We start from the raw sequence: 24,804 nt of genomic DNA on the forward strand, positions 1-24,804 counted from the left end.
TTATATAAAATTAGTTTTCATCTTATTCATTAATGTTGATTTTGTCTTGTAGTAATTCGCAGCTGACTGATTTAAATGAAAATGAGGATCTGCGATTGGGGCACTTCATGGGTTCACCACAACTGAAGCAGATATGCACTGACAAAAACGATCTGGTCAGCTACATTGAGGAGCTAGCAAGTATGTTTTGTTCTACTTATTTGCATGGATTTTTTTTGTATCTTAACTGTAATAGCCTAACCATTTTTTTGTCTGTGTCTTTGGAAGAAAGAAATCTTCAACTTGAACCTCGTTTAGAAACAAAAAGACAAGATCTATTAGATAAAGTAAGGCACTGGCTTTTTTGCTTTTACATGTTTAAGTTTTTATATTGCACTTTGCTTATAATATTTGTTTTTATTTTCAGTATGATCAACTGACTCAGCTGAAAAGGACCTTTGAAAAAAAGATGCAAAGACAGCATGAACTGAGTGAGGTGAGTGATGCTGTCTTTTACCTCAAGTATAATTAGTATAGCTTTATTTAAAAATCAATTATAGAAACATAGAAAATAGGTGCAGGAGTAGGCCATTCGGCCCTTCGAGCCTGATGAGGCTGATCATCCAACTCAGTATCCTGTACCTGCCTTCTCTCCATACCCCCTGATCCCTTTAGCCATAAGGGCCACATCTAGCTCCCTCTTAAATATAGCCAATGAACTGGCCTCAACTACCTTCTGTGGCAGAGAATTCCACAGATGTTTAAATGCTCCTTCACTCCCTCTGGACTAAACTAACATTATGACAATTTATTTGGATGAATTAATTCAATTTTGTGTTTGTAATTTTCAGGTGTTTATTTTTAGGGGACAAATAATTTCTTGCAGTTTACTATTTTACCAGTTTATTTGACGTCAAATATTTGTGCTCAAATCCACAGTTGAGATTTCAAAACAAGGAACTGCATATGCTGATTTATATCTGCTGATGACAGAAAGTGCTAGAGTAACTCAGGCAGTAACTCAGGTCAGGCAGCATCCCTGGAGAACAAGAATAGGCGACGATTTGGGTTGGGACCCCTCTTCAAATTGATTGTGGGGGAGGGGGAAGAAAACTAGAAGAGAGTTAGGGGTGGGATAACCCGCTGAGTTACTTTAGCATTATGTGTCAATCTTTGGGGGTGGGACAAAGTGATAGGTGGACACTGTCGAGGGGATGGGGGGGGGGGGGGGGGGGGGTTGGATCTGATAGGCAGGTGGTTGGCCAAAGGCCAGAGATGAAAATACAGAAGGTGTGAGACAAAAGGATTGAAGAGCCATTGTGAATTGCAAAGCCATTGTGAGAAATATTGGTGAAGGGGGAGGGGAGAAATATGTGCAAGTCTGGGTGGGAGGCAGGGGAGGGGGGAGAAAAGTGGGGGTGCGGTTGTTACAGATTACCTAAAATTGGAGAATTCAACGTTCATACCATTGGTTTGTAAGCTACCTAAACCAAATATGAGGTGCTGTTCCTCCAATTTACGTGTGGTAATGGAGGAAGCCCAAGACAAAAAGATCTGTATGGGGGAATGGGAAGGGTAACTAAAATGGTTAGCAACCGGGAGATACAGCAGGAATAACGGACCAAGCACATGTTCGGTGAAATGGTCGCTTAGTCCACGCAAGGCTCTCTGATCTATTGGAGGCCACATCGAGAACACCAAATGCAGCAGTGCTGGAGTAACTCAGCGGGTCAGGCAGCATCTCTGGAAAACATGGCAATTTAACCTCTTCAGTCTAAAGAAGGGTCCCGAAACGTCACTTATCCATGTACTCCACGGATGCTGCCTGACCCGCTGAGTTACTCCAGCATTTTGTATATTTTTTCACCGTTGATATTTATTGGCTTGTTGCAGATATATTAGACAGACGCTTGTAATGAGCATAGTAATTTTGCCCCTTTAGTAATGTGGGATTTATGGTAAAAGTTTGCTTATGTGGCAGATGCTGGCTAAACAAATAAAGCAGTTAACAGAAGGTCATCTGAGCTGTTCCCTTCGGACCCTCCCTCTGCAGCACCTGTCCACTAGCCCCGCTTGTCCACTTCCATTGTTTTGTACCTCTCCCCACCCCCACCTTCCCACCAAATTAACGGCTTTAGTGCTAAGAGCGATTAGTGGGGGTAAGTGAATGGGAGAAAGAGGGAGGGAGCAGGGTGGTTTAGGAAAGTGGGGAAAGCGCTGTTGCCACTCCTGTTTAGTTTAGTTAGTTTAGTTTATTGTCACGTGTACCGAGGTATAATGAAAAGCTTTTAGCTGTCTGCTGTCCAGTCAGTGGAAAGACTAGACATGATTATAATCGAGTGATCCACAATGTACACATGCAGGATAAACGGAATAATGTATAGTGCAAGGTAAAGTCCAATTAAAGTTAGTCCGAAGGTCTCCAATGAGGTAGATGGTAGCTCAGGACCACTCTTTAGTTGTTGATAGGATGGTTCAGTTGACTGGGCAAACAACTGCTTCATTGCTACCTCGAAGAAGAGCCTGACTTAAATGTTAGTGAAGCATCTCACCTGTGAATAGGGAGGGCATGCTGACACTGAATTAAAATATGTGTCAAGTTTGTGTGTATCCTCCTAATCTGAGGAAAGACATTCTTGCCATAGAGGAAGTACAGAGAAGGTTCTCCAGACTGATTCCTGGGATGTCAGGACTTTCATATGAAGAAAGACTGGTTAAACTCGGCTTGTACTTGCTAGAATTTAGAAGATTGAGGAGGGATCTTATAGAAACTTACAAAATTCTTAAGGGGTTGGACAGGCTAGATGCAGGAAGATTATTCCCGATGTTGGAGAAGTCCAGAACTAGGGGTCACAGTTTAAGGATAAGGGGGAAGTCTTTTGGACCGAGATGAGAAAATCATTTTTTACACAGAGAGGGGTGAATCTGTGGAATTCTCTGCCACAGAAGGTAGTTGAGGCCAGTCCATTGGCTATATTTAAGAGGGAGTTAGATGTGGCCCTTGTGGCTAAAGGGATCAGGGGGTATGGAGAGAAGGCAGGTACAGAATACTGAGTTGGATGATCAGCCATGATCATATTGAATGGCGTGCAGGCTCGAAGGGCCGAATGGCCTATTCCTGCACCTATTTTCTATGTTTCTATGACGAATGGGACAGATTCCCATATTTATCATTTATTCCCACCTGCCCTATGTTGAGAGGTGACAATATCAAGGCCATTCAGTTATAGTAGTACCTCTGAATTTTAATTATCCATGAATTTTATAAAGCTCATACTTAGTGACTTTGAAGTAAATGTATATTTTTAATTGAAATGTTGCAATTATTTAGAGTTGCAGCTTGAGTGCCCTGCAGGCCAGGTTGAAAGTTGCAGCTCATCAAGCAGAAGAGGAATCGGAAGTGATTGCTGAGGAATTCCTTGAAGGGAAGGTTGAAATTGATGATTTTCTCAGCAGCTTCATGGACAAAAGAACAGTATGTAGCAATATCTGCTTTCTACGATTTCCTGATTTTAGATTATAGAAACTCTTTGATTTGAAATGCATTAATTTATTGTTTATTAAGCAGGTGTACTTTTTCTCCATATGCCTCATTTCATAGAGAAATACGTTTCTATTTGGCACCACTAAAAGTTGTATGCTTTTGCTCATATATAAACCCAACTTTCCCTCACTTCTGATTCCATTAATGGAGAGCATTGTTTCCAACAAAGTCATGTTTGCAATTTTTCATATAGCTACCCTGCCACACAATATTGGAAATCCATGCTCTTTGCAGCCTAAAATATGGAGAAGTCTTTCAACATTACAAAGAAACAATTTTGTCTAGAGTATCATGCATGAAGTGATGATGTGTGTAATAGTACCAAATCACAACTAATGTTTTATAAATTGGGCACAAAAGGAAAGAAAACTAGTCATCAATTGTAAAAATTCCATCAGCAAGAATAATAAATTGGTAATTAAGCCCTCGAATTACCCATTAACTTTCCAAACTGTAATCTTAAATAAATATGTGTTAGCAGCAATAATTACATCTGTGATTTAAATCATAGACCTAACAAATGGACGTCCTTAAAATAGGAAACGATACTGAATATGAAGCATTTGTACCTTTAAATGTTCACAAAAGAATAAGATCATGTTCCAAACCAGAAAAGACAGATCTTGTGAGATCATTCCTTTTATACTTAAACTGACAATCTCTTGGATTGGAATAGTTTGTGAGGTAAGTGGGTGTGAAATGAGAGACATAACACAACAGTTTACCCAAAGTTGTAAAATTTCTACTTGGGACCATTTTACAAGATACTATCAATTAATTTTCTGGTGACTTACAATTGGGGATTTTGCCTTGTGCCTAAAACTCCCTGTAGGACCGTGAGGACTTGGGCCAAAGGAGGAGACCAAATATGGGTCTCAGGTTAATCCTACTATCCAGTTTTTAATCTATAACCCAGTGGATTACAGTTCTTCTATACTTACCTTGAATGTGAAGGATTCTGCCGCCACTGGCCTGTCAACTGAGAGGTCCATGCTCCAAACATCTGTTGTGTAAAATATGATTTCCCCTAATTAATTTAATAATTAATAATTAATTAGTGAGATGGCAGATCATTGGTATTTTACTGTAGTTTTAATGCCGCAAAGTGCTTCCAATTCCCAATTTTAGATTAATTATAAATTCCAACTGTTGCCAAATATTACTTTATTCTGAGAATTGCTACATCAATGTTGATTTTTTAATAGGAGTTTTATGTAAGTTTACCACTTTCACATATTACTAAATGTTTTTTGTTGCTTCAGCTTTGTCATTGCAGGCGAGCTAAAGAAGAGAAGCTTCAGCATTTGATGACACACCATGGACAATTTCACACACTATAGGTGAGGATTTTAAAATAAAAATACATGTACCTTTTCCCAAGATTGTCAAGATGGTGCAAACTGTCTTTTTGAATGGAGAACTGGAACTGTATTAGACTACATCAAGTGTTACTCAGTGTACACATGTATTTTAAACTCAAACTATAAATGAATATAGGACAATGAGCACCATAAATGTAAAATAGCATACTGAAAGGATGTGATGCCTCTTATCTTTCACAAGACCTATCAAAAAAGCTTTGCCTGAGCTTATTCTCCTTATTGAAATCCATAGTACAATACCACGTGCTGTCAGACTAGACAACGGTGTATAGGAGAACTGAGTTAAGCAGATGTAGCCCATAATCATGAGCCTTCAGAAGTGAACACCGGTGAATTGACTTGAAGAGAAAACAGACCATACAATTCTTCCTGTATGTTCCAGGGTACAACCTTCTAGTTTCGTTTAAAGATACAGTGCGGAAACAAGTTATACGGCCCACTGGGTTTGCGCTGACACGATCTTACACACGAGGGACAATTTTTACAATTTTACCGAAGCCAATTAACCTACAAACCTGTACATCTTTCGAGTGTGGGAGAAAACCACATGATCACGGGAAGAATGTACAAACTCCATACACGCAGCGACCATAGTCAGGATGAAACCCAGGTCTTTGGCATTGTAAGGCAGCAACTCAACCTTTGTGCCACCGTGCCTCCCCAGTCTGCTGGTGTGCTGTCCCCCAGTTTGCTGACAAGGCCGAGAGAGTGCAGTGCCTCTTCCCAACACAAGGGGTCAGCAGCACTAGTAGAATGGTTCCAACTGTTAATGAGACTATGCCCAGGTTATTCAGCGACAAAACTTCCACTGTTATGGATGGTTGTGAATGTCTTTAATATTCATAAGCATTCAAATAATAATCAGGACCTATTTAATAGTTAATGTTTTTTAAAACAATTACTCAAAAATATTAATATTATGGCACACAAATACTTACTTCAATCACATGTCTATGGAACTGATGCGCTACAATGCTGAGAACTATAGGGAGATTGCACGTAAGGTCATCAGGTCAAAGGGCGTAATGCAAGGAGTAGCTCAATCCTTCTGGAGTACAAGGCAGCTTCTGACATACACTAGTAACACAAGAAACACGTACGTTCTGACCTGCTAAAAACTGCCAAAATGGTAAATTTTTGCGCTGTAAAAAATTGTGGAAATAAGGATATCCGTGAGAGAAACCGCCAAAATCACTGCTGCTCACTGATGCGAACGAGCAGCATGCCAACGGATGGAGGGCAACTCCCGTCTCACGATCGCCCGGGGCTGGAGGGTGACTGAGCAGTTTAAACCCGAGCACCAAGTAAGTGGCCGAAGGAGCGGATCCCTCGGGACAGCCCCCACTTTCCCCCAGGGATCTGCGCTGTCTGGCCATGGCCACCCACTGCCCCGTCTCTCCCTGTGTGGCGGCACTGTGACGGGCTGTGGGTCGGCATCTCCCACACACGGGAGCGGGGCCGCGGCTCCGGGCAGTGGACACACGGGGCCAATAACCCGGCAACGTCCCCGTCAGCTGCAGCAGAGTTGGGGACAGTCTGGTCCCTCCGCCCACCCAGAGTCACTGACCGCGCTGCACCGGCACCGGACCTGGACCTCCACACCGGGGTGATTCACCGACCCCCGGTCCCCGACCCTCACACCTGGGTGATTCACCCACCCGGACCCCGACCCATACATGGGATGATTCACCTCCCCCGACCTCCAGACCCCGACCCCCACACCGGGGTGATTCATCCACCCGGACCCCGACCCATACATGGGTTGATTCACCTCCCCCGACCCCCAGACCCTGACCCACACATGGGGTGATTCACCCGGACCCCGACCCACACATGGGGTGATTCACCCCCCCCCCCGGACCCCGACCCAAACGGGGTGATTCACCCCCCCCCGGACCCCGACCCAAACGGGGTGATTCACCTCCCAACACCCACACCAGGTGATTCACCCCAACCCCCGGACCCCGACCCACACATGGGGTGATTCACCCCCAATGTCCACACCGGGTGATTCTCACACGCACACACACACCCCCCTGGGTGCCGGGTGCCGAGCTGTCTGTAGCCCTGCCGCCGCTTTTCAGCCGGCAAACACTGGCCGCGGGGACAGACGGCCCGGGGTCCTCGAGTGTGGAACCAGACAGCGTGGAGTCCGGATGCTGGGACAGAAGATAGGCCCGTCGTACTGGAAGCCATAGTAAGTGCTTACCTGACGTTCACCGCTTGTACTCCAGAAGGCGTTGCATGGCAACAGTACGGGTCACGGGTCGTGACCTCGACTGCCGTACAACGTCCCTATATTCTACACTCTATCTTCCCCTTTGCTCCATCTATTGTACTTAAGTTTGAGTTGGTTGTATTCATATATAACATTTCTGATTGACAAATTGGGAGTATAAAGATGGAGTTGAAGGGGAAGTGACTACAGGAAAAATTACAAAAGATTCTCGAATTAATGGGAAGGAAAGCGCAAGAAGGAACAACAGAGTAAGGTCGGGGCCAATTACAAGCGGTGTGAGGGGGGGAAGTGAATATGGAGGTCAAAGTGCTGTATATGAATGCGTGAAGTATAAGGAATAAAGTGGACGAGCTTGAGGCTCAGTTAGAAACTGGCAAGTATGATGTTATGGCAATTACTGAGACATGGCTGCAAGAGGGCCAGGGCTGGGAACTGAATATTCAAGGGTATACCTCCTATCGAAAAGACAGACAGGTGGGCAGAGGGGGTGGGGTTGCCCTGTTGGTGAGGAATGAAATTCAGTCCCTTGCAAGGGGTGACATTGAAACAGGAGATGTGGAGTCAGTATGGATAGACCTAAGGAATTGTAAGGGTAAAAAGACCCTAATGGGACTAATCTACAGGCCCCCAAACAGTAGCCTGGACATAAGTTGAAGCAGGAGTTCAAATTGGCATATAGCAAAAGTAATGCTGTGGTTGTTATAGGAGATTTCAGCATGCAGGTAGACTGGGAAAATCAGGTTGGTACTGGACCCCAAGAAAGGGACTTTGTAGAGTGCCTTTGTGATGGATTCTTAGAACAGCTTGTATTGGAGCCTACCAGGGAGAAGGCAATTCTGGATTTGGTGTTATGTAATGAACCAGATTTGATAAAGGACCTCGAGGTTAATGAGCCATTAGAAGGTAGTGACCATAACATGGTCAGGTTTAATCTACAATTGGAGAGGGAGAAGGGTAGATCAGAGGTGTCAGTGTTGCAGTTGAATAAAGGGGACTATGGGGCCATGAGGGAGGAGCTGGCCAAAGTTGACTGGAAAGATACGCTAGCAGGGATGACAGTGGAACAAAAATGGCAGGTGTTTCTAGGAATAATACAGAAGGTGCAGGATCAGTTCATTCCTAGGAGGAAGAAAGATTCCAAGGGGAGAAATGAACGACCATGGTTGACAAGGGACGTCAGGGACAGTATAAAAATTAAAGCAAAGAAGTACAACATAGCAAAGATGAATGGGAAGCAAGAGGATTGGGTAATGTTTAAAGAACAACAGAAGATAACCAAAAAGACAATACGGGGAGAAAAGATGAGATACGAGGGTAAGCTAGCCAAGAATATAAAGGAGGATAGTAAAAGCTTCTTTAGGTATGTGAAGAGGAAAAAAATTAGTTAAGACCAAAGTTGGAACCTTGAAGACCGAAAAAGGTGAATTTATTATGGGGAACAAGGAAATGGCAGATGAGTTGAACAAGTACTTTGGATCTGTCTTCACTAAGGAGGACACAAACAATCTTCCTGATATAGTAGCGGCCAGAAAATCTGGGATGACGGAGGAACTGAAGGAAATCCACCTTAGGTAGGAAATGGTGTTGGATAGACTGATGGGACTGAAGGCTGATAAATCCCCAGGGCCTGATGGTCTGCATCCCAGGGTACTTAAGGAAGTGGCTCTAGAAATCGTGGAATGCATTGGTGATAATTTTCCAATGTTCTATAGACTCGGGATCAGTTCCTGTGGATTGGAGGGTAGCTAATGTTATCCCACTTTTTAAGAAAGGCGGGAGAGAGAGAAAACAGGGAATTATAGACCAGTTAGCCTGACATCGGTGGTTGGGAAGATGCTGGAGTCAATTATAAAAGATGAGATAGCCGAACATTTGGATAAGAGTAACAGGATCGGTCCGAGTCAGCATGGATTTACGAAAGGGAAATGCTTGACTAATCTTCTGGAATTTTTTGAAGATGTAACTAGGAAAATGGACAAGGGAGAGCCAGTGGATGTAGTGTACGTAGACTTTCAGAAAGCATTTGATAAGGTCCCACATAGGAGATTAGTGGGCAAAATTAGGGCACATGGTATTGGGGGTAGAGTGCTGACATGGATAGAGAAGTGGTTGGCAGACAGGAAACAAAGAGTAGGGATTAACGGGTCCCTTTCAGAATGGCAGGCAGTGACTAGTGGAATACCGCAAGGCTCGGTGCTGGGACCGCAGCTATTTACAATATACATCAATGATTTGGATGAAGGGATTCAATGTAACATTAGCAAATTTGCAGATGACACAAAGCTGGGTGACAGTGTGAACTGTGAGGAGGATGCCATAAGAATGCAGTGTGACTTGGACAGGTTGGGAGAGTGGGCAGGCATGGCAGATGAAGTTTAATGCGGATAAAGGTGAGGTTATCCACTTTGGTAGCAAAAACAGGAAGGCAGATTACTATCTAAATGGCGTCAAGTTGGGAATAGGGGAAGTACAACGGGATCTGGGGGTCCTTGTAAATCAGTCTATGAAAGTAAGCATGCAGGTACAGCAGGCAGTGAAGAAAGCTAATGGCATATTGGCCTTTATAACAAGAGGAATCGAATATAGGAGCAAAGAGGTCCTTCTGCAGTTGTACAGAGCCCCAGTGAGACCACACCTGGAGTATTGTGTGCAGTTTTGGTCCCCTAATTTGAGGAAGGACATTCTTGCTATTGGGGGAGTGCAGCGTAGGTTTATAAGGTTAATTCCAGGGATGGCGGGACTGTCATATGCTGAGAGAATGGAGCAGCTGGGCTTGTACACTCTGAAGTTTAGAAGGATGAGAGGGAATCTCATTGAAACATATAAGATTGTTAAGGGTTTGGACACGCTAGAGGCAGGAAACATGTCCCCGATGTTGGGGGAGTCCAGAACCAGGGGTCACAGTTTAAGAATAAGGAGTAAGCCATTTAGAATGGAGACGAGGAAACACTTTTTCTCACAGAGAGTGGTGAGTCTGTGGAATTCTCTGCCTCAGAGGGCAGTGGAGGCGGGAAAAGGGAATTTGGTTATGCTGCTCCCTTCGCATGGAACCAGCTGCAGAATGAACTGAAATTTAAGGAGCTGGTTTCTATAAACAGATTTAAATCCCTTCTTAATGATGTTGAAGCGGGCTCTTCTGTCTGTACATGCTTTGTTTTATGATGTTATGACTGACTAGCAATGTTACAAAATTTTGAGATTTTAAAAATCAAGTCTGTAATTTATCCCATCAGATAAAGCATAAAAATAAGTTTAATTTGACACCTAATTCACTTTCATATCTCAAGTATTTAAAAAGTTATGGCCATTTTCATACTCGGAAATTAGCATCTTGTTCCCTATTGATTTTCTATGGACATAACAAAAAAGCTGTGATCGTGAACAGTCAAAAGCCCATAACTTTCTTAAAAATTAAGAGAACTGAATGAAATTTTCAGTTATCATAGATTGAAGCATTCTGAAACAAATATAAAATAATCTTACTTGGATGACCTGAAATTAAAGCATATAATTAGTTAGTTACCTAATTGTAGCTAATTTCAGACTTCAATTACTAGATCTAAACATCTATCCATTTCTTAATAAATGATTAACATTTTTAAATAGCCTAAATGTCCAAATAATATTCACAAATAATTCACAATAAAACATGATTTTTAAATCTCATTTACATTAATTTATAGGCCAAATGGAAGGAATTCAGTGTTCAATTGCTGTAAATAAATGCCCATTTAAATCAGCTTTCCAGTGGGTCCCTGTGGAACGCGCTGGTTTAGAACGTTCACATTGCGGTAGATTTGTGCCCCAAATGCCCAGAAAAATACTGCGGGATATAATGGGGCCAAAATGAGCTACTCGCAATATTAAACTTTGTATAAAGGGATCTTTAGAAGCCCTTTTTAATGTAAAAATATACAGCATACCTTCTGTGGTTTGCTTTATGAGACCCTGCGGTTACTGGCGGTCGCGGGTTTAGAGATTGATTTTTAAACTACTATAACTATTATACGAGGCCTTTAAAACTAATAATAGCTTTTGCGACGGGGTCTTCCAGCGATTTTTCGTTAATAATTAACTAGGCTGAACATCTTCGATTTGAACAGCCTAGAGAAAATCGCGTTTTAAACCCGCCCCCTCTAAACGGCGCCAAAATCGCGCACACCCGCAGCGGCAGATTTTCAACGACGCTTCAGGTAGGCTTTGCAACATACCTACTGTGACTCTATTTATATGTTCTCTGTTGTTTTTAAATTATTGTCTGTAACTGTGGAACTGTGCTGCTGCCTGTCTTGGCCAGGACTCTCTTGTAAAAGAGATTTTTAATCTCAATGAGACTTCTCCTGGTTAAATAAAGGTTAAATAAATTTTAAAAAAATTAAAATTGAATGGCGGTGCTGGCTCGAAGGGCCGAATGGCCTACTCCTGCACCTATTGTCTATTGATCTGTTTTAATAGCATGCAAAACAAAGCTTTTCACTGTACCTCAGTACACGTGACAATAATAAACGTAAACCGAAATGCTTTACTTATCTTTGATATAGTTAATGATTTCACCTATTCATTTGAGAAGACCCATTGCAATTGCACCCAGACAATTTGATATGGGCACAGCTAGCATGTTTACCAGTTTCAGAGAAACTTTGCCCTTGCCTACTTGGCTTTGTGAGGATTGACCAGCATGGATGTCCAACATCCATCACTCCTCTGAATGAAAGGCTACACTACCCACTGCACATGAATAGCCAAGTTACAGACATATCTGCAGATTGACTTCAGCACAAGATTGAGCACAGTATATCTGGCATATCCTACCACAATGGTGCTGCTCATTAAGTGATACTTTCTCAGCTCCAATGAAATACTGTAGGAGCTGCATGGCTGAAGGTGCAATTTTTCGAGCGAGTTATTAAACCAAGGCACCATCCACTCTCCAAAGTAGGTGAAAAATACATACATTATTTTAAAGAGCACATGAATCCTGGCCCTCCTGCCAAAATTCAACACATAACTAAAAACAGATCATGTGGTTATTTGCTCATTGCTGCTTTACGATGCATTAGCACAGCACAGTAACACAGCGATAGAGTTACTGCCTTACAGCGCCAGAGACTTGTGTCTGAAAAAGGGTCTCGACCCGAAACATCACCAATTCCTTCTCTCCAGCGATGCTGCCTGTCCCGCTGAGTTACTCCAGCTTTTTGTGTCTAACTTGGGTTCAATCCTGACTGGGTTAATGGCTTCTGTAAATTGTTCCCAGTGTGTAGGATGGGACTAGTGTATGGGTGATTGCTGGCCCGCGTGGATTCAGTGGGCCAGAGGGCCTGTTTCCCCCACTGTATGTCTAACCTAAACTAATGACCTCACACATCTTATGTTACAATAATATTACACTTCAAAATTTGACACTCACTGTATGCTGTTTGAGAGCACCTTGAAAGCAATATGAAAGGTGATGCATAAATAATTGAGATGTACTAGTCCCAGAGGCTCCCATTAGCTCTCTCTTTAGGTCTTAATTTGGTTTCAACCTAAATAAGCGTGGGCTAATAGTTGTTCGAGCTCTGCATTCTGTAGCTTCTGGCCCAGTGACCTTTGCATGTTTTTCCTTTCCCTATAGGAAATAATACCTCTAAAATTACAAATCTTTGTGATATTTTAAATAAATTATCTAATCCTCTTGGATGAAACTGCTATTTATTTCCTCTACAGCTTTATGTGATATTGAGATGCTTGCACTGGACAAGATGGAATACATTGAACCTGCCGTGTGAAAATTAATTGCATCAAAACGCAGATCTTTTGAAATGATTTGTAAATTTACAATTTCCAGTATTAAAATGCTTCTAAATTACTTAAATTTGTTCCTACTTTAGGTTTCAATATTCTATTAATACTGTTAAATTTGTATATGAAGCTTGAGTTTTTGAAATCAATATTTAATATGTATATAGTATTAATAAATGTCTGAAGAAGGATCTCGACCCGAAACGTCACCCATTTTTTTCTCCAGAGATGCTGCCTGTCCCGCTGAGTTACTCCAGTTTTTGTGTCTATTAATAAACGTATGGCTGCTTTACTAATGATATATTTGCACAATTTTCACTGTTGAAGTTTATTAAGGTGAAATTTTCAGTTTGGAAATTCAACATTGCTGTGGCATTCCATAGATACATTAATTCAGCATATCCTTTCGAGACAGGAATTCCAGAAGTGTAATCTCTCAACGTCAAACATGTTAGAAAGACTGCACATAAAGATTTTGTTTTACTTTGAGGATAGATATGCTATATCCTTTAATTTTCACTTTTGTATTACTTAGCACATTAAGCTTATCATTGTATTTTACAATAACATTTTATTTACAGAACGTTGAGAGATGCAGCAGGATTGTCTGAAACCATAAATATTTAACATATTTTCTTAAAATTAGGAATAAGATCCCAACACTACACCAAATCTTAACACATGCGGAGATTTCAAAGCAGGCTCATGATTCGTGCTTCAAATAGAAAAAGTACACAGAGGACTTAATATTGAAACTAAGAGTACTAAAATAGTTAGCACCTTGAAAAAAAAATGGTTTGAGCAACGCTAAAATATACTACTGTCTGTTGGCTCAATAGGTTAATAATGCTTTGGACATAAAACTTGCTGGAAAGTAACTATTAAAGAAAATGTAATAAATATATTAATATCCATAATTAAGACTTTATTCCTTAGAGCACAGGAGGCTGAGGGGTGATCCTGTAGAGGTGTATACAATCATGAAGGGAATAGATAAGGAAATGCGCAGTCTTTTACCCAGAGCAGGGGAACAAGAATGAAAGGATATAGGTTTACGGTAAGAGGGGAAAGATTTACTAGGAACCTGATGGGCAGCTTTTTCATTTGGAGGGTGGTGGGTATATGGAACAAGTTGTCAGAAGGGGTAGTTGAGACAGATACGATAACAACATTTAAAATAAATGTGTATATGTACATGTATAGGATAAGTTTAGACGGTTCGGTGTAACTAGTGCAGATGGGCCATTAGTCAAGTTGAGCCAAAGGGCCTGTTTCGGTGCTGTATGACTCTAATTTCTTGGAGTTTTAAAAACTATTATCCAAAGATATATGCAAGACAACACAGTGGCGCAGTGGTAGAGATGCTGCATTACAGCGCCAGAGCTCCGGGTTTGATCCTGACTACGGATGCTGTCTACAGAGTTTGTACCTACTCTCTGTGACCACGTGAGTTTTCTCTGGGTGCTCCAGTTTTATCCCAGTTTAAGATGTGCAGTTTGGAGGTTAATTGGTTCTATAAGTTGTCCCTAGTGGGATAGAACTAGTGTACAGGTGATCGCTGGTCGGCATGGAATCAGTGGGTCAAAGAGTGTTTCTACCCTGTATCTCAAAACTAAACGAGAACAGTCAGGAGATAGTGAGGCCAAATGATGGACATATATTATATAATAATTGGAAAGGGGGAGGGGGGGGGGAATAGAACATTTATTTCTAGGGCTATTTATTCCTATCCAAGTCAACTAAATCAACCAATTAACTCTTTTTCTGAAGAGAGAGGCCTAAAGAAACTCATATATTGGCTAATTTAGCATTGACCAAATTTTGCAAATATACCTGAATGTTCTTAAATTGACACTGCCATTTTCAATAAATTCATTTTTGTTGAAAAGGAAATAAAATATCATAAAGAATATAAGGATAATTCACTAATCATACACAATAGCTGAAAATTTAGAGTTCTACAATTACAATTATTTCTCATTCAATTCATCTTGTGACAATAGTTACACGAAATCTAGAAAATATTAATTAGATCATGTTAGTCGAATTATAACTGGATACATTCTACCCAATTCCTTTTAAAGTAAACAAAACTCGTTTGGTTTTAGCTTTCTATTTCCTTGCCAGCAAGGAGGCCATGCAGTAAAATCCTTCAACTACCGGTTTCTCCAGTGACTCGTTTTGAGCATCAGAACTGCTGAGATTGAAGAAATGAGTCCATGATTTAAAAGATTTGGTTGAACAGATTGGTCATTCCTTCTGCCACTTGCAATGGACTTGGTGAGGAATGCGTTGGCTTCTATTATTAACCTCACTGGAGCAATCTAGTAAAAGAAACACCTTGCAACTCGGTGCTGGCAAAAAAGATTTTATTTTTAAATGATTGCCGTGTTATAACTTGCATAGGCCTTGACCATAAATGTAACAATTTTGACCCCCTTTATAAAACAGGAGCTGGAGGAATAAATAGATTTTTAAAAAAATCATGCTCTGCTTTCTGTTCCTTCCAATCAAAAGGTTTACTACTTGCTTTGAGTAATTACTATATATATATCCTATATATTTAAGATAAGATGGGATTTGAAGCTATAAATTGTAACTATCCTAAAAATCTACAAGTGTCTCACATACTGGCATATAATAAGAATGTAAATTGCACCTTCTCTTTGCAAAGTGTTCTTTTTTAACTAGGTGCACCAGCTTCTCAGGCAACAGCAAAGGCAGCTTCATCAGGGTATTCTGACAGGTGTTTGTTGCCCTCTTCACTCGACAGGTAGTCACCACCACTTGGTGATCTGCAGTTCAAGTCAGCGACTCCTGATTCCTGATCACTGTTAGCAGAAAGATCAGTATCTGAATGCTTCATGCTGTGTGTTAGAATGATAGAATCCAAATCTTCATGTGAAGGGCTACAAGAAGTGAATGGTCTGCCATTGTTTGTATAATCCTGAGGCGTATTGGCTAAATGTTGATCAGAAACAGAAATCTCCACTTTGTGAGAAAGTTTCGTTTTCTCGCTTTTGTTCTTCAGATGGGATTTATCTTGAATTTCTAACTTCTGTTAAAAATAATCAAAGTTACATGTCAAGGAAGATTTTATTTAGTTTTAAATACCAAATAGCTGTTCAAATGAAAGCACAAGAATTATAATTTTATCGCATGTTAAATAAAGAGAATCGTGGGAGCAGATCTGCTTTTTTTCATTGATGTTAAATTATTTTACAAGATTAATCATATTTGCAAAAGGTCCACACTTTTTTCTCTAATTTTGCCATTGAACCTATTACTAAACTATTGACCCCCAATTTCCAATATTAAATGCCCTTTCCTTCCATTTCCTTACTTTTATGAACTTTTTGTTGCGCACATTTATCCTATTGTATGAACCCTCTATTATAGACAATAGGTGCAGGAGTCGGCCATTCGGACCTTCGAGCCAGCACCGCCATTCAATGTGATCATGGCTGATCATCCCCAATCAGTACCCTGTTCCAGCCTTGTCCCCATATCCCCTGACTCCGCTATCTTTAAGAGCCCTATCTAGCTCTCTCTTGAAAGTATTCAGAGAACTGGCCTCCACTGCCTTCTGAGGCAGAGAATTCCACAGACTCGCAACTCTGATAAAAAGTGTTTCCTCATCTCCGTTCTAAATGGCTTACCCCTTATTCTTAAATGGTGGTTCTGGACTCCCCCAACATTGGGAACATGTTTCCTGCCTCTAGTGTCTCCAAACCCTTAGTAATCTTATATGTTTCAATAAGATGCCCTCTCATCCTTCTAATCTCCAGAGTATACAAGCCCAGCTACTCCATTCTTTCAGCATATGACAGTCCCGCCATCCCAGGAATTAACCTTGCAAACCTACGCTGCACTCCCTCAATAGCAAGAATGTCCTTCCTCAAATTAGGGGACCAAAACTGCACACAATACTCCAGGTGTGGTCTCACTAGGACCCTATACAACTGCAGAAGGACCTCTTTGCTCCTATACTCACCTCCTCTTGTTAGGAAGGCCAACATGCCATTCGCTTTCTTCACTGCATGCTGTACCTGCATGCTTACTTTATTTTTGACTGATGAACAAGGACCCCCAGATCCTGCTGTACTTCCCCTTTTCCCAATTTGACACCATTTAGATAATAATCTGCCTTCCTGTTTTTGCTACCAAAGTGGATAACCTCACATTTATCCACATTAAACTTCATCTGCCCACTCACCCAACCCCCTGTCCAAGTCACCCTGCATTCTCATTGCATCCTCCTCACAGTTCACTCTGCCACCCAGCTTTGTGTTATCTGCAAATTTGCTAATATTACTTTGAATCCCTTCATCTAAATCATTGATGTATATCGTAAATAGCTGCGGTCCCAGCACCGAGCCTTGCAGTACCCCACTAGTCACTGCCTGCCATTCTGAAAAGGACCCGTTAATCCCTACTCTTTGTTTCCTTTCTGCCAACCAATTTTCTATCCATGTCAGCACTCTAGCCCCAATACCCTGTGCCCTAATTTTGCCCACTAATCTATGTGAGACCTTATCATTATGCAGAAGGATGTTGTGGTCCAAATCCATAATCCCTGAAAGTGGCAACACAAGTAGATAGAATGTTAAAAAGAAGGCATATGGTACACGTGCCTTCATTGTTGGGGGCATTGAGTATAAGAGGAAATCATGATGCAGCTTTATAGGACTTTGGTCGCATTTGCTGTATTGTGTGCAGGTCTGGTTGTCCTATTATAGGAAGAATGTGGTGGGTTTGAAAGGCTGCACAGGAGGCTTTGCAGAATGATGCTTGGATTATGGGGTATCAACTACAGGAAGAGGTTGGACAGACTTGGATCTCTTTCTCTGGAACAATGGAGGTTGAAGGGAGACCTGATAGAAGTATGTAAAATTATGAGATGCATAGATTGGTTAAACAATCCATCCTAGGAACCTTTTTCCTAGGATGGAAATATCAGGACACAGGTTTAATGAATGAATAAGTTTATTGGCCAAGTATTCACATACAAGGAATTTGCCTTGGTGCTCCGCCCGCAAGTGACAACATGACATACAGTGACAGTTAGGAATGACACATAACACATTAATATGTGAGGGGCAAAGATTAAAGGAGATATGAGGGACAATTAAACATTAAGGTGTCAGGGCAAAGATTAAAGGAGATATGAGGGACAATTTTCTCCCCCACGCAGGGTGGTGAGTTCCCGGAAGTCGCTGCTGCTGGAAGTTGGAGGTGGTTGAGGCAGATAAGATAGTGACATTTAAGAGACTTTGGATAGGCATATGGACATTCAAAGGTTTCAAAGGACTTTTATTGTCACATGGAGGAATAAGGATTGTTCAGGCAATGGAGGAATAAGGATTATGTGCTGGTAGATAAGAGTAGGTCTTGGCATCATGTTTAGCACATTGGGCTGAGGGCCTGTCCTGGTGCTATGTTTATTACACAGCTCGTTAATAGTCTCCACGGTTCCCCTTTATCTTCATTGGTTCACTTTCTACCTGTAAAATACTTGGGGGATTTTCCTACATTAAAAGTATCCAGAGATTGTTTTCATGAGATTATTCCCTGTGATGTAGCTGTAACGATAATGACTTGTTCAAAGATGTTACTGTTGGAATGGTATAGCTAATGATTTCAGCTGCAATCATGAAGGGAAGGTCAAAGATGATTCAGTTTGGTGTAATTTAAACGTACAATTTAGTGAACTGACATTAATTTTCCCTTGCAGAAAATAAAGGACGTAGAATTATACGGGAACAGTGGCATGTTGGTGAAAAATACAGGAACTAGCTTTTGTTTTAAGCTCACTTTAAAGGATGTGAGCCTTGCAGGCAGGGATAGCCTTTATGTCTATCCCCGATTGTCCTGAAGGTGGTGCGGGTGAGCCACCGTCTGACATGACTTTAGTCCTGCTGTTACTCTTGTGATTTTTGCCAGTGAGTTCCAGGCTGTACTACAATGGCAAAGAGGGAATAGTGGAATTACAACACGAAGGATGGTGTGCGACTTGGTAAAAACCTGCAGGTGGTGATGTTTATGACCTTGTTTCCCTTGTCTTTAGAGGTAGGTGGGTTTGTGTGTGTGTTGTGAAATAGCCTGGGAGAGGTACTGGAGTACATTTTGGAGATATTACACAATATAGCTGGAGTGTGCCAGTGATGGAGGGAATGATTGTTTATACATTCATAAATACATTTTACTTATGTCCTTCCTGAAGTGTGGTGACCAGAACTGCACACAGTAATAATGGCTGTAACCTAATTTAAGTATTCATAAAGTTGTACCATAACCTTGTTCCCTTTATATTCTATGTCCTAACTAATAAAGGCAAGTCAACCAAATCCTTGTATTACACAAGGAATTGGGGCACTGATTTCCCATCGATGGCAACCAAAACCCCACAGATCAAGGGAGAACAATCTGAAGCATTCATGCATTCCAGCTCAAGCCATAACCCTACTTAAGTTGCTGATTTCTGGTGCTTCATACATTTACCCCACACTCCAGACCTAGGCTCGGTTGTAAACATACCCGCATTCCAGATCCTGACTCCAGATGCACACCAACTATTGATATTTCACTACTTGCAGCAAAGAAATCCACCACATGGCAAAACCGTTCACTAAACACACCAGGGAAGGGTTCCGCATAAATATCGCCATGCTTACCAATATTGCCAGTAAGACACAGCAAACACACACGTGCATGGATTCATGGATAGTGAGTGAGTAGAGAACAAGGACTTGGTCTAGGCAATGTGCCTTCTTCACCCCTTTAGCTGTGTTGCTGTCTTCAGTCAACTTTGCATGTGAATACCAAGGTCCTTTTGTCCCTTGGTGCTTCCAAAGGTCCTATCATTTATTGTGTACATCATGTATGTACCACTTTACATTTTTCAGGATTAAATTATCCACCATTTCACTGGCCAAATTACCAAATGAACTATCTCACTCTGGAGCCAACCTTTATCACCATCCACAATGTCACTGTCCTCATATAATTTGCAAACTTATTAATTAAATAACTCCGACATTCACATCCATATATCCACATCATGTATATAAAACACAGCAATGATCCTGGTAGCAATCCCTACCAGTGGTCACCAACATCCAATCACAGAAACATCCTTCCAAATACACCCTCTTGCCTTCTATTACCAAGCGATTTCTGATCCAATTTACCCCCGTGCTCTGGATTCACAGAACATAGAAACATACAGCATAGGAATGGGCCCTTTGGCCCACGATATTTGTGCCGAATATAATGCTGAACTGCTCTCATCTGCCCGCACATGATCCATATTCATCTATTCCCTGTGTTTCCATGTACTAATCTAAAAGCCTCTTAAATTCCACAATCGTACAGTATTTGCCTCCACCATCAACCCTGGCAATGCATTCTAGAGGTGGTGCGATATGATTTTACCAGGTTGTATGCAAAACAAAGCATTTCAGTATATCTAGATACATGCAACAATAAAGTATTGAATCAGGCCCTCACTACGCTCTATACAAAAACTCACTCCGCAAATCTTCATTAAACGTTCTTCCTCTCACCTTACAGCGATGCTCTCTAGTGTTGGACATTTTCGCCCTGGGGAAAGTCAAGTCAAGTCAAGTCAAGTCAAGTCAAGAGAGTTTATGTCATGTGTCCCTGACAGGACAATGAAATTCTTGCTTTGCTTCAGCACAACAGAACATAGTAGGCATTGACTACAAATCAGATCAGTGTGTCCGTATACCATTATATACGTAAATACACACATGAATAAATAAGCTGATGAAGTGCAAATAACAGATAATGGGCTATTAATGTTCAGAGTTTTGTCCGAGCCAATGGCAGTAGCTATTCCTGAACCTGGTCATTGCAGTCTTCACGCTCCTATACGTTCTACCTGAAGGTAGCAGGGAGTGTGTGGCCAGGATGGTGTGGATCCTTGATGATATTGCCAGCCTTCTTGAGGCAGCGAATGCGATAAATCCCCTCGATGGAAGGGAGGTCAGAGCCGATGATGGACTGGGCAGTGTTTACTACTTTTTGTAATCTTTTCCTCTCCAGGGCGCTCAAGTTGCCGAACCAAGCCATGATGCAACCGGTCAGCATGCTCTACTATGCACATGTAGAATTTAGAGAGTCCTCCTTGACAAACCGACTCTCTGTAATCTTCTCAGGAAGTAGAGGCGCTGATGTGCTTTCTTAATAATTGCATCAGTGTTCTCGGACCAGGAAAGATCTTCAGAGATGTGCACGCCCAGGAATTTGAAGCTCTTGACCCTTTCAACCATCGAACCGTTGGTATAAGCGGGACTGTGGGTCCCCATCCTACTCCTTACAAAGTCCACAATCAGTTCCTTGGTTTTGCTGGTGTTGAGGACCAGGTTATTGTGCTGGCACCATATGGACAGTCGCTCGATCTCTCTTCTATACTCTGACTCATCCCCATCAGTGATACGTCCCACAACAATGGTGTCCTCAGCGAACTTGATGATGGAGTTCACTCTATGACCGGCTACGCAGTCATGAGTATAGAGTGAGTACAGCAGGGGGCTGAGCACGCAGCCTTGAGGTGCTCTCGTGCTGATTGTTATTGAGTCTGGCACATTTCCACCAATACGAACAGACTGGTCAGTGAATGAGGAAGTCAAGGACCCAATTGCAGAGGGATGCACAGAGACCCAGTTCTGCGAGTTTGGTAACCAGCTTGGAGGGGATGATTGTATTAAATGCCGAGCTGTAATCAATGAATAGCAGGGTTTCAGCCCGAAACGTCGCCTATTTCCTTCGCTCCATAGATGCTGCTGCACCTACTGAGTTTCTCCAGCATTTTTGTGTACCATCAATGAATAGCAGCCTGACATATGAGTTTTAGTTGTCCAAGTGGTCCAGAGCGGAGTGGAGGGCCAGCGAGATCACATCCATACATTGTTCTGTTGTGGCGGTAAGTGAACTGCAGTGTGTCCAGGTTTTTGTCGAGGTAGGAGTAGATTTGCACCATGATCAACCTCTCGAAGCACTTCATCACCACCGCGTTAGTGCCACTGGTCGATAGTCATTGAGGCACGTCACCTTACTCTTATTGGGCACTGGTATAATTGGTGCCCTTTTGAAGCAGGTGGGAACCTCGGACCTCAGAAGTGAGAGGTTGAAAATGTCCATAAATACTCCAGCCAGTTGGTCCGCACAGGTTTTTAGAACACAACCAGGTATACCATCAGGTCCAGGTGCTTTTCGGGGGTTCACCCCTCTGAAGGATTTCCTGACGTCGGCCTCTGTGACTGAGACTGAAATACCATCACAGCGAATGGGGGCTCGGGAAGGCACATCGGTGTTTTCCCTATCAAAGCGTGCGTAAAACGCATTGAGCTCGTCAGGGAGTCATGAAAAAGTCTATCCTATATGCCAATGACCTATTTTAGATCAGTCTCCCATGTGGGACTTCAAAGGCCTTCATATGGTTCACATTGACTATCAACCACATTACTCTCATCAAGACGTTCAGACATTTTCTCAACAAAAAAAAATTGTCAAACTGAAGACACCTGTACATGCCCCTATCTTCCATGGAATCTATCAGAGTAGTACAAGAAATCTAAAATCTCTCCCTTTGTCACCATCTCTTCAGCAACACATTCATATACCCCACCTTTTTGTCCCTACCTGCCAGCAAGCAGCACTGGAAGTAACTGAGAGATTACAATCCAATATGTTTTACATTTTAATTTGCTATCTAGCCCCCTTAATTCAATTTTGCAGGATCTCCTGAATATTAATAAAAAAGCAAATACTAGAAACCTGAAATACAGACAGAGAGTACAGAAAAAGCTCAGCAAGTCAGGCAAGATTTGTGAAAAGAGGAACTGTCAATATTTCAGGACTTGGCAGGATTTCAGTTTATCCCCTCATTGGTGCAAAATGGGATTTCCTCAACTTTGAAAACTTCTGCAATGGCAAATGATTCTATTCCCTCGTTATTTGGTTTGCTGCACGTCAGGGACAGTAAAGGGCCTGTCCCACGAGCATGCGACTCCATGCGGCAAGCGCGACCTAACGTGGTCGCTTGAGCCATACGGCCTCGTGGGGCCGGTCCCACTTCAATCACCGGAGCCGTATGGAGTTGTGCGGAGCTGGTCCCGATATCGCGCGGGGCTCCGAAAAACTGACCATGTCCAAAATTTCCGCGCGGCCACGGCCTGCCGGCCTGCAGCCACCTCGATGCCGTACGCACCACCTCGACGGGCATACGCGGCATCTTGACGCCGTACGCATCGTCTTGACGGCGTAAGTCACGCACGAACTTCCCGCAGACTTCGCTCGAACTTCACGTCACTCACTCGACATCCGCGCGGCCCCCGCTTCCAGTTTGGTCGCGCTCACCGCATGCACGCGAATGCTGGTGGGACCGGCCCTGTACGGGGATCACTCGACCTCCGCGCGGCCCCCGCTTCCGGTTTGGTCGCGCTTGCCGCATGCAGGTCACATGCTCGTGTATCAGGCCCTTAAATCATCCTTGTCAACAGTCAGTGACCTGGCTGTGTTAACAAAGCTCTTGCTGTAAGGCCGTCCATATCACATTGTGGCTTCCAACCATTGTGACAAACCAAGAGGGTGATTACTGAGAGACAAGGATTGATGGCACACTCATGACTCTGCCAAGCAACCCACACAGATAAGACAGATGTACACATGAAAAGAACACCATGCTCCCACTCACAGAGAAGATAAACAACTTGCAGAAACTCTGGTTCAGACCCAATCTGAAACATCACCTATCAATTTTCTCCGGAGATGCTGCCTGACCCGCCGAGTTACTCCAGCGTTTTGTGTCTATCTTTGGTATAAACCAGCATCTGCCGTTCTTTTTTATTACATTGCTGAAACTCTGCTTCCACTACCCCAGAGGAGCAATGAAGGACTCAACAGAAAAGGGGTCAACATTCAAAGTAGAATGTATAACAATACAGAACAGGAACAGATCCTTCGGCACACAATGAGTGCTTCACACAGTGAACCTTCACACAGAGAGTGGTGAATCTGTGGAATTCTCTGCCACAGAAAGTAGTTGAGGCCAGTTCATTGGCTATATTTAAGAGGAAGTTAGATGTGGTGCTTGTGGCTAAAGGGATCAGGGGGTATGGAGAGAAGGCAGGTACAGGATACTGAGTTGGATGATCAGCCATGATCATATTGAATGGCGGTGCAGGCTCGAAGGGCCGAATGGCCTACTCCTGCACCTATTTTCTATGTTTCTATGTTTCTACAATGTGCTCAACATGATGCCTAAGCCAACTTATCTGCCTGCACATAATCCATATGCCTCCATTCTCTGAATATTCATGGATGTATTCAAGAGTCTCTTAAATGCCATTATCGTATGCTCCTCTGCCACCACCCCAGCATGATCTCTTAGGATCCAAAGGAGAGATAGCTCAATGGACAGAAAATTGCCTTCATGGAAGGGTGATGGTTGAAGGTTTGTTTTCAGACTTGAGGCCTGTGACTAGCGGTGTGCCTCGGGGATCGTGCTGGGCCTATTGCTGTTAGTCATCCATATCAATGATTCGGATGAGAATGTTAGCAAGTTGGATGATGACACAAAGGTGGGTGTTATTGTAGATAGAGAAGATGGTTGTCAAAAATTGCAACAGGATCGTGATCGGTTGGGCAGATGGGCTGAAGAATGGTTGATGAAATTTAATACAGAGTAATGTGAGATGTTGCATTGTGGGAAATCTAACATGGGAAGGATCTACACAGTGAATGGTGGGGCTTTGGGGAGTGTTGTAGGGCAGAGGGATCTAGGAGTGCAGGTTTTCTGTTCCTTGAAAGCGGCTTCACAGGTAGATTGATGGTCAAAATGGCTTTCGGCA

The 24,804-nt window shown here is 42.4% G+C and overlaps 2 protein-coding genes across 3 annotated transcripts in view; one reads left to right on the top strand and one right to left on the bottom strand.

The window, feature by feature from the left end:
• vps37a (VPS37A subunit of ESCRT-I) overlaps nt 1-16,117 on the top strand; it is a 49,125-nt gene extending 33,008 nt beyond the window's left edge. The window contains exons 7-12 of one of the 2 annotated variants that reach the window (XM_033029340.1): nt 53-180; nt 268-326; nt 407-475; nt 3,311-3,454; nt 4,786-4,863; nt 15,620-16,117. In XM_033029340.1, the coding sequence (XP_032885231.1) occupies nt 53-180; nt 268-326; nt 407-475; nt 3,311-3,454; nt 4,786-4,863 (478 nt within the window). In that variant the 3' untranslated portion in view covers nt 15,620-16,117. Of the gene's footprint in view, nt 1-52; nt 181-267; nt 327-406; nt 476-3,310; nt 3,455-4,785; nt 4,864-12,853; nt 13,228-15,619 lie in introns of those variants that run through there. The other variant, XM_033029332.1, reaches the window with a different exon arrangement.
• The window catches only part of mtmr7 (myotubularin related protein 7), a 110,999-nt gene continuing 100,622 nt past the window's right edge, over nt 14,428-24,804 (bottom strand). The window contains exon 14 of the mRNA XM_033029319.1: nt 14,428-15,986. Within this exon, the coding sequence (XP_032885210.1) occupies nt 15,633-15,986 (354 nt within the window). The 3' untranslated portion in view covers nt 14,428-15,632. The remainder of the gene's footprint in view (nt 15,987-24,804) is intronic.

This window comes from Amblyraja radiata, chromosome 1 (assembly GCF_010909765.2).
Source record: "Amblyraja radiata isolate CabotCenter1 chromosome 1, sAmbRad1.1.pri, whole genome shotgun sequence".
NCBI lineage: Eukaryota > Metazoa > Chordata > Chondrichthyes > Rajiformes > Rajidae > Amblyraja > Amblyraja radiata.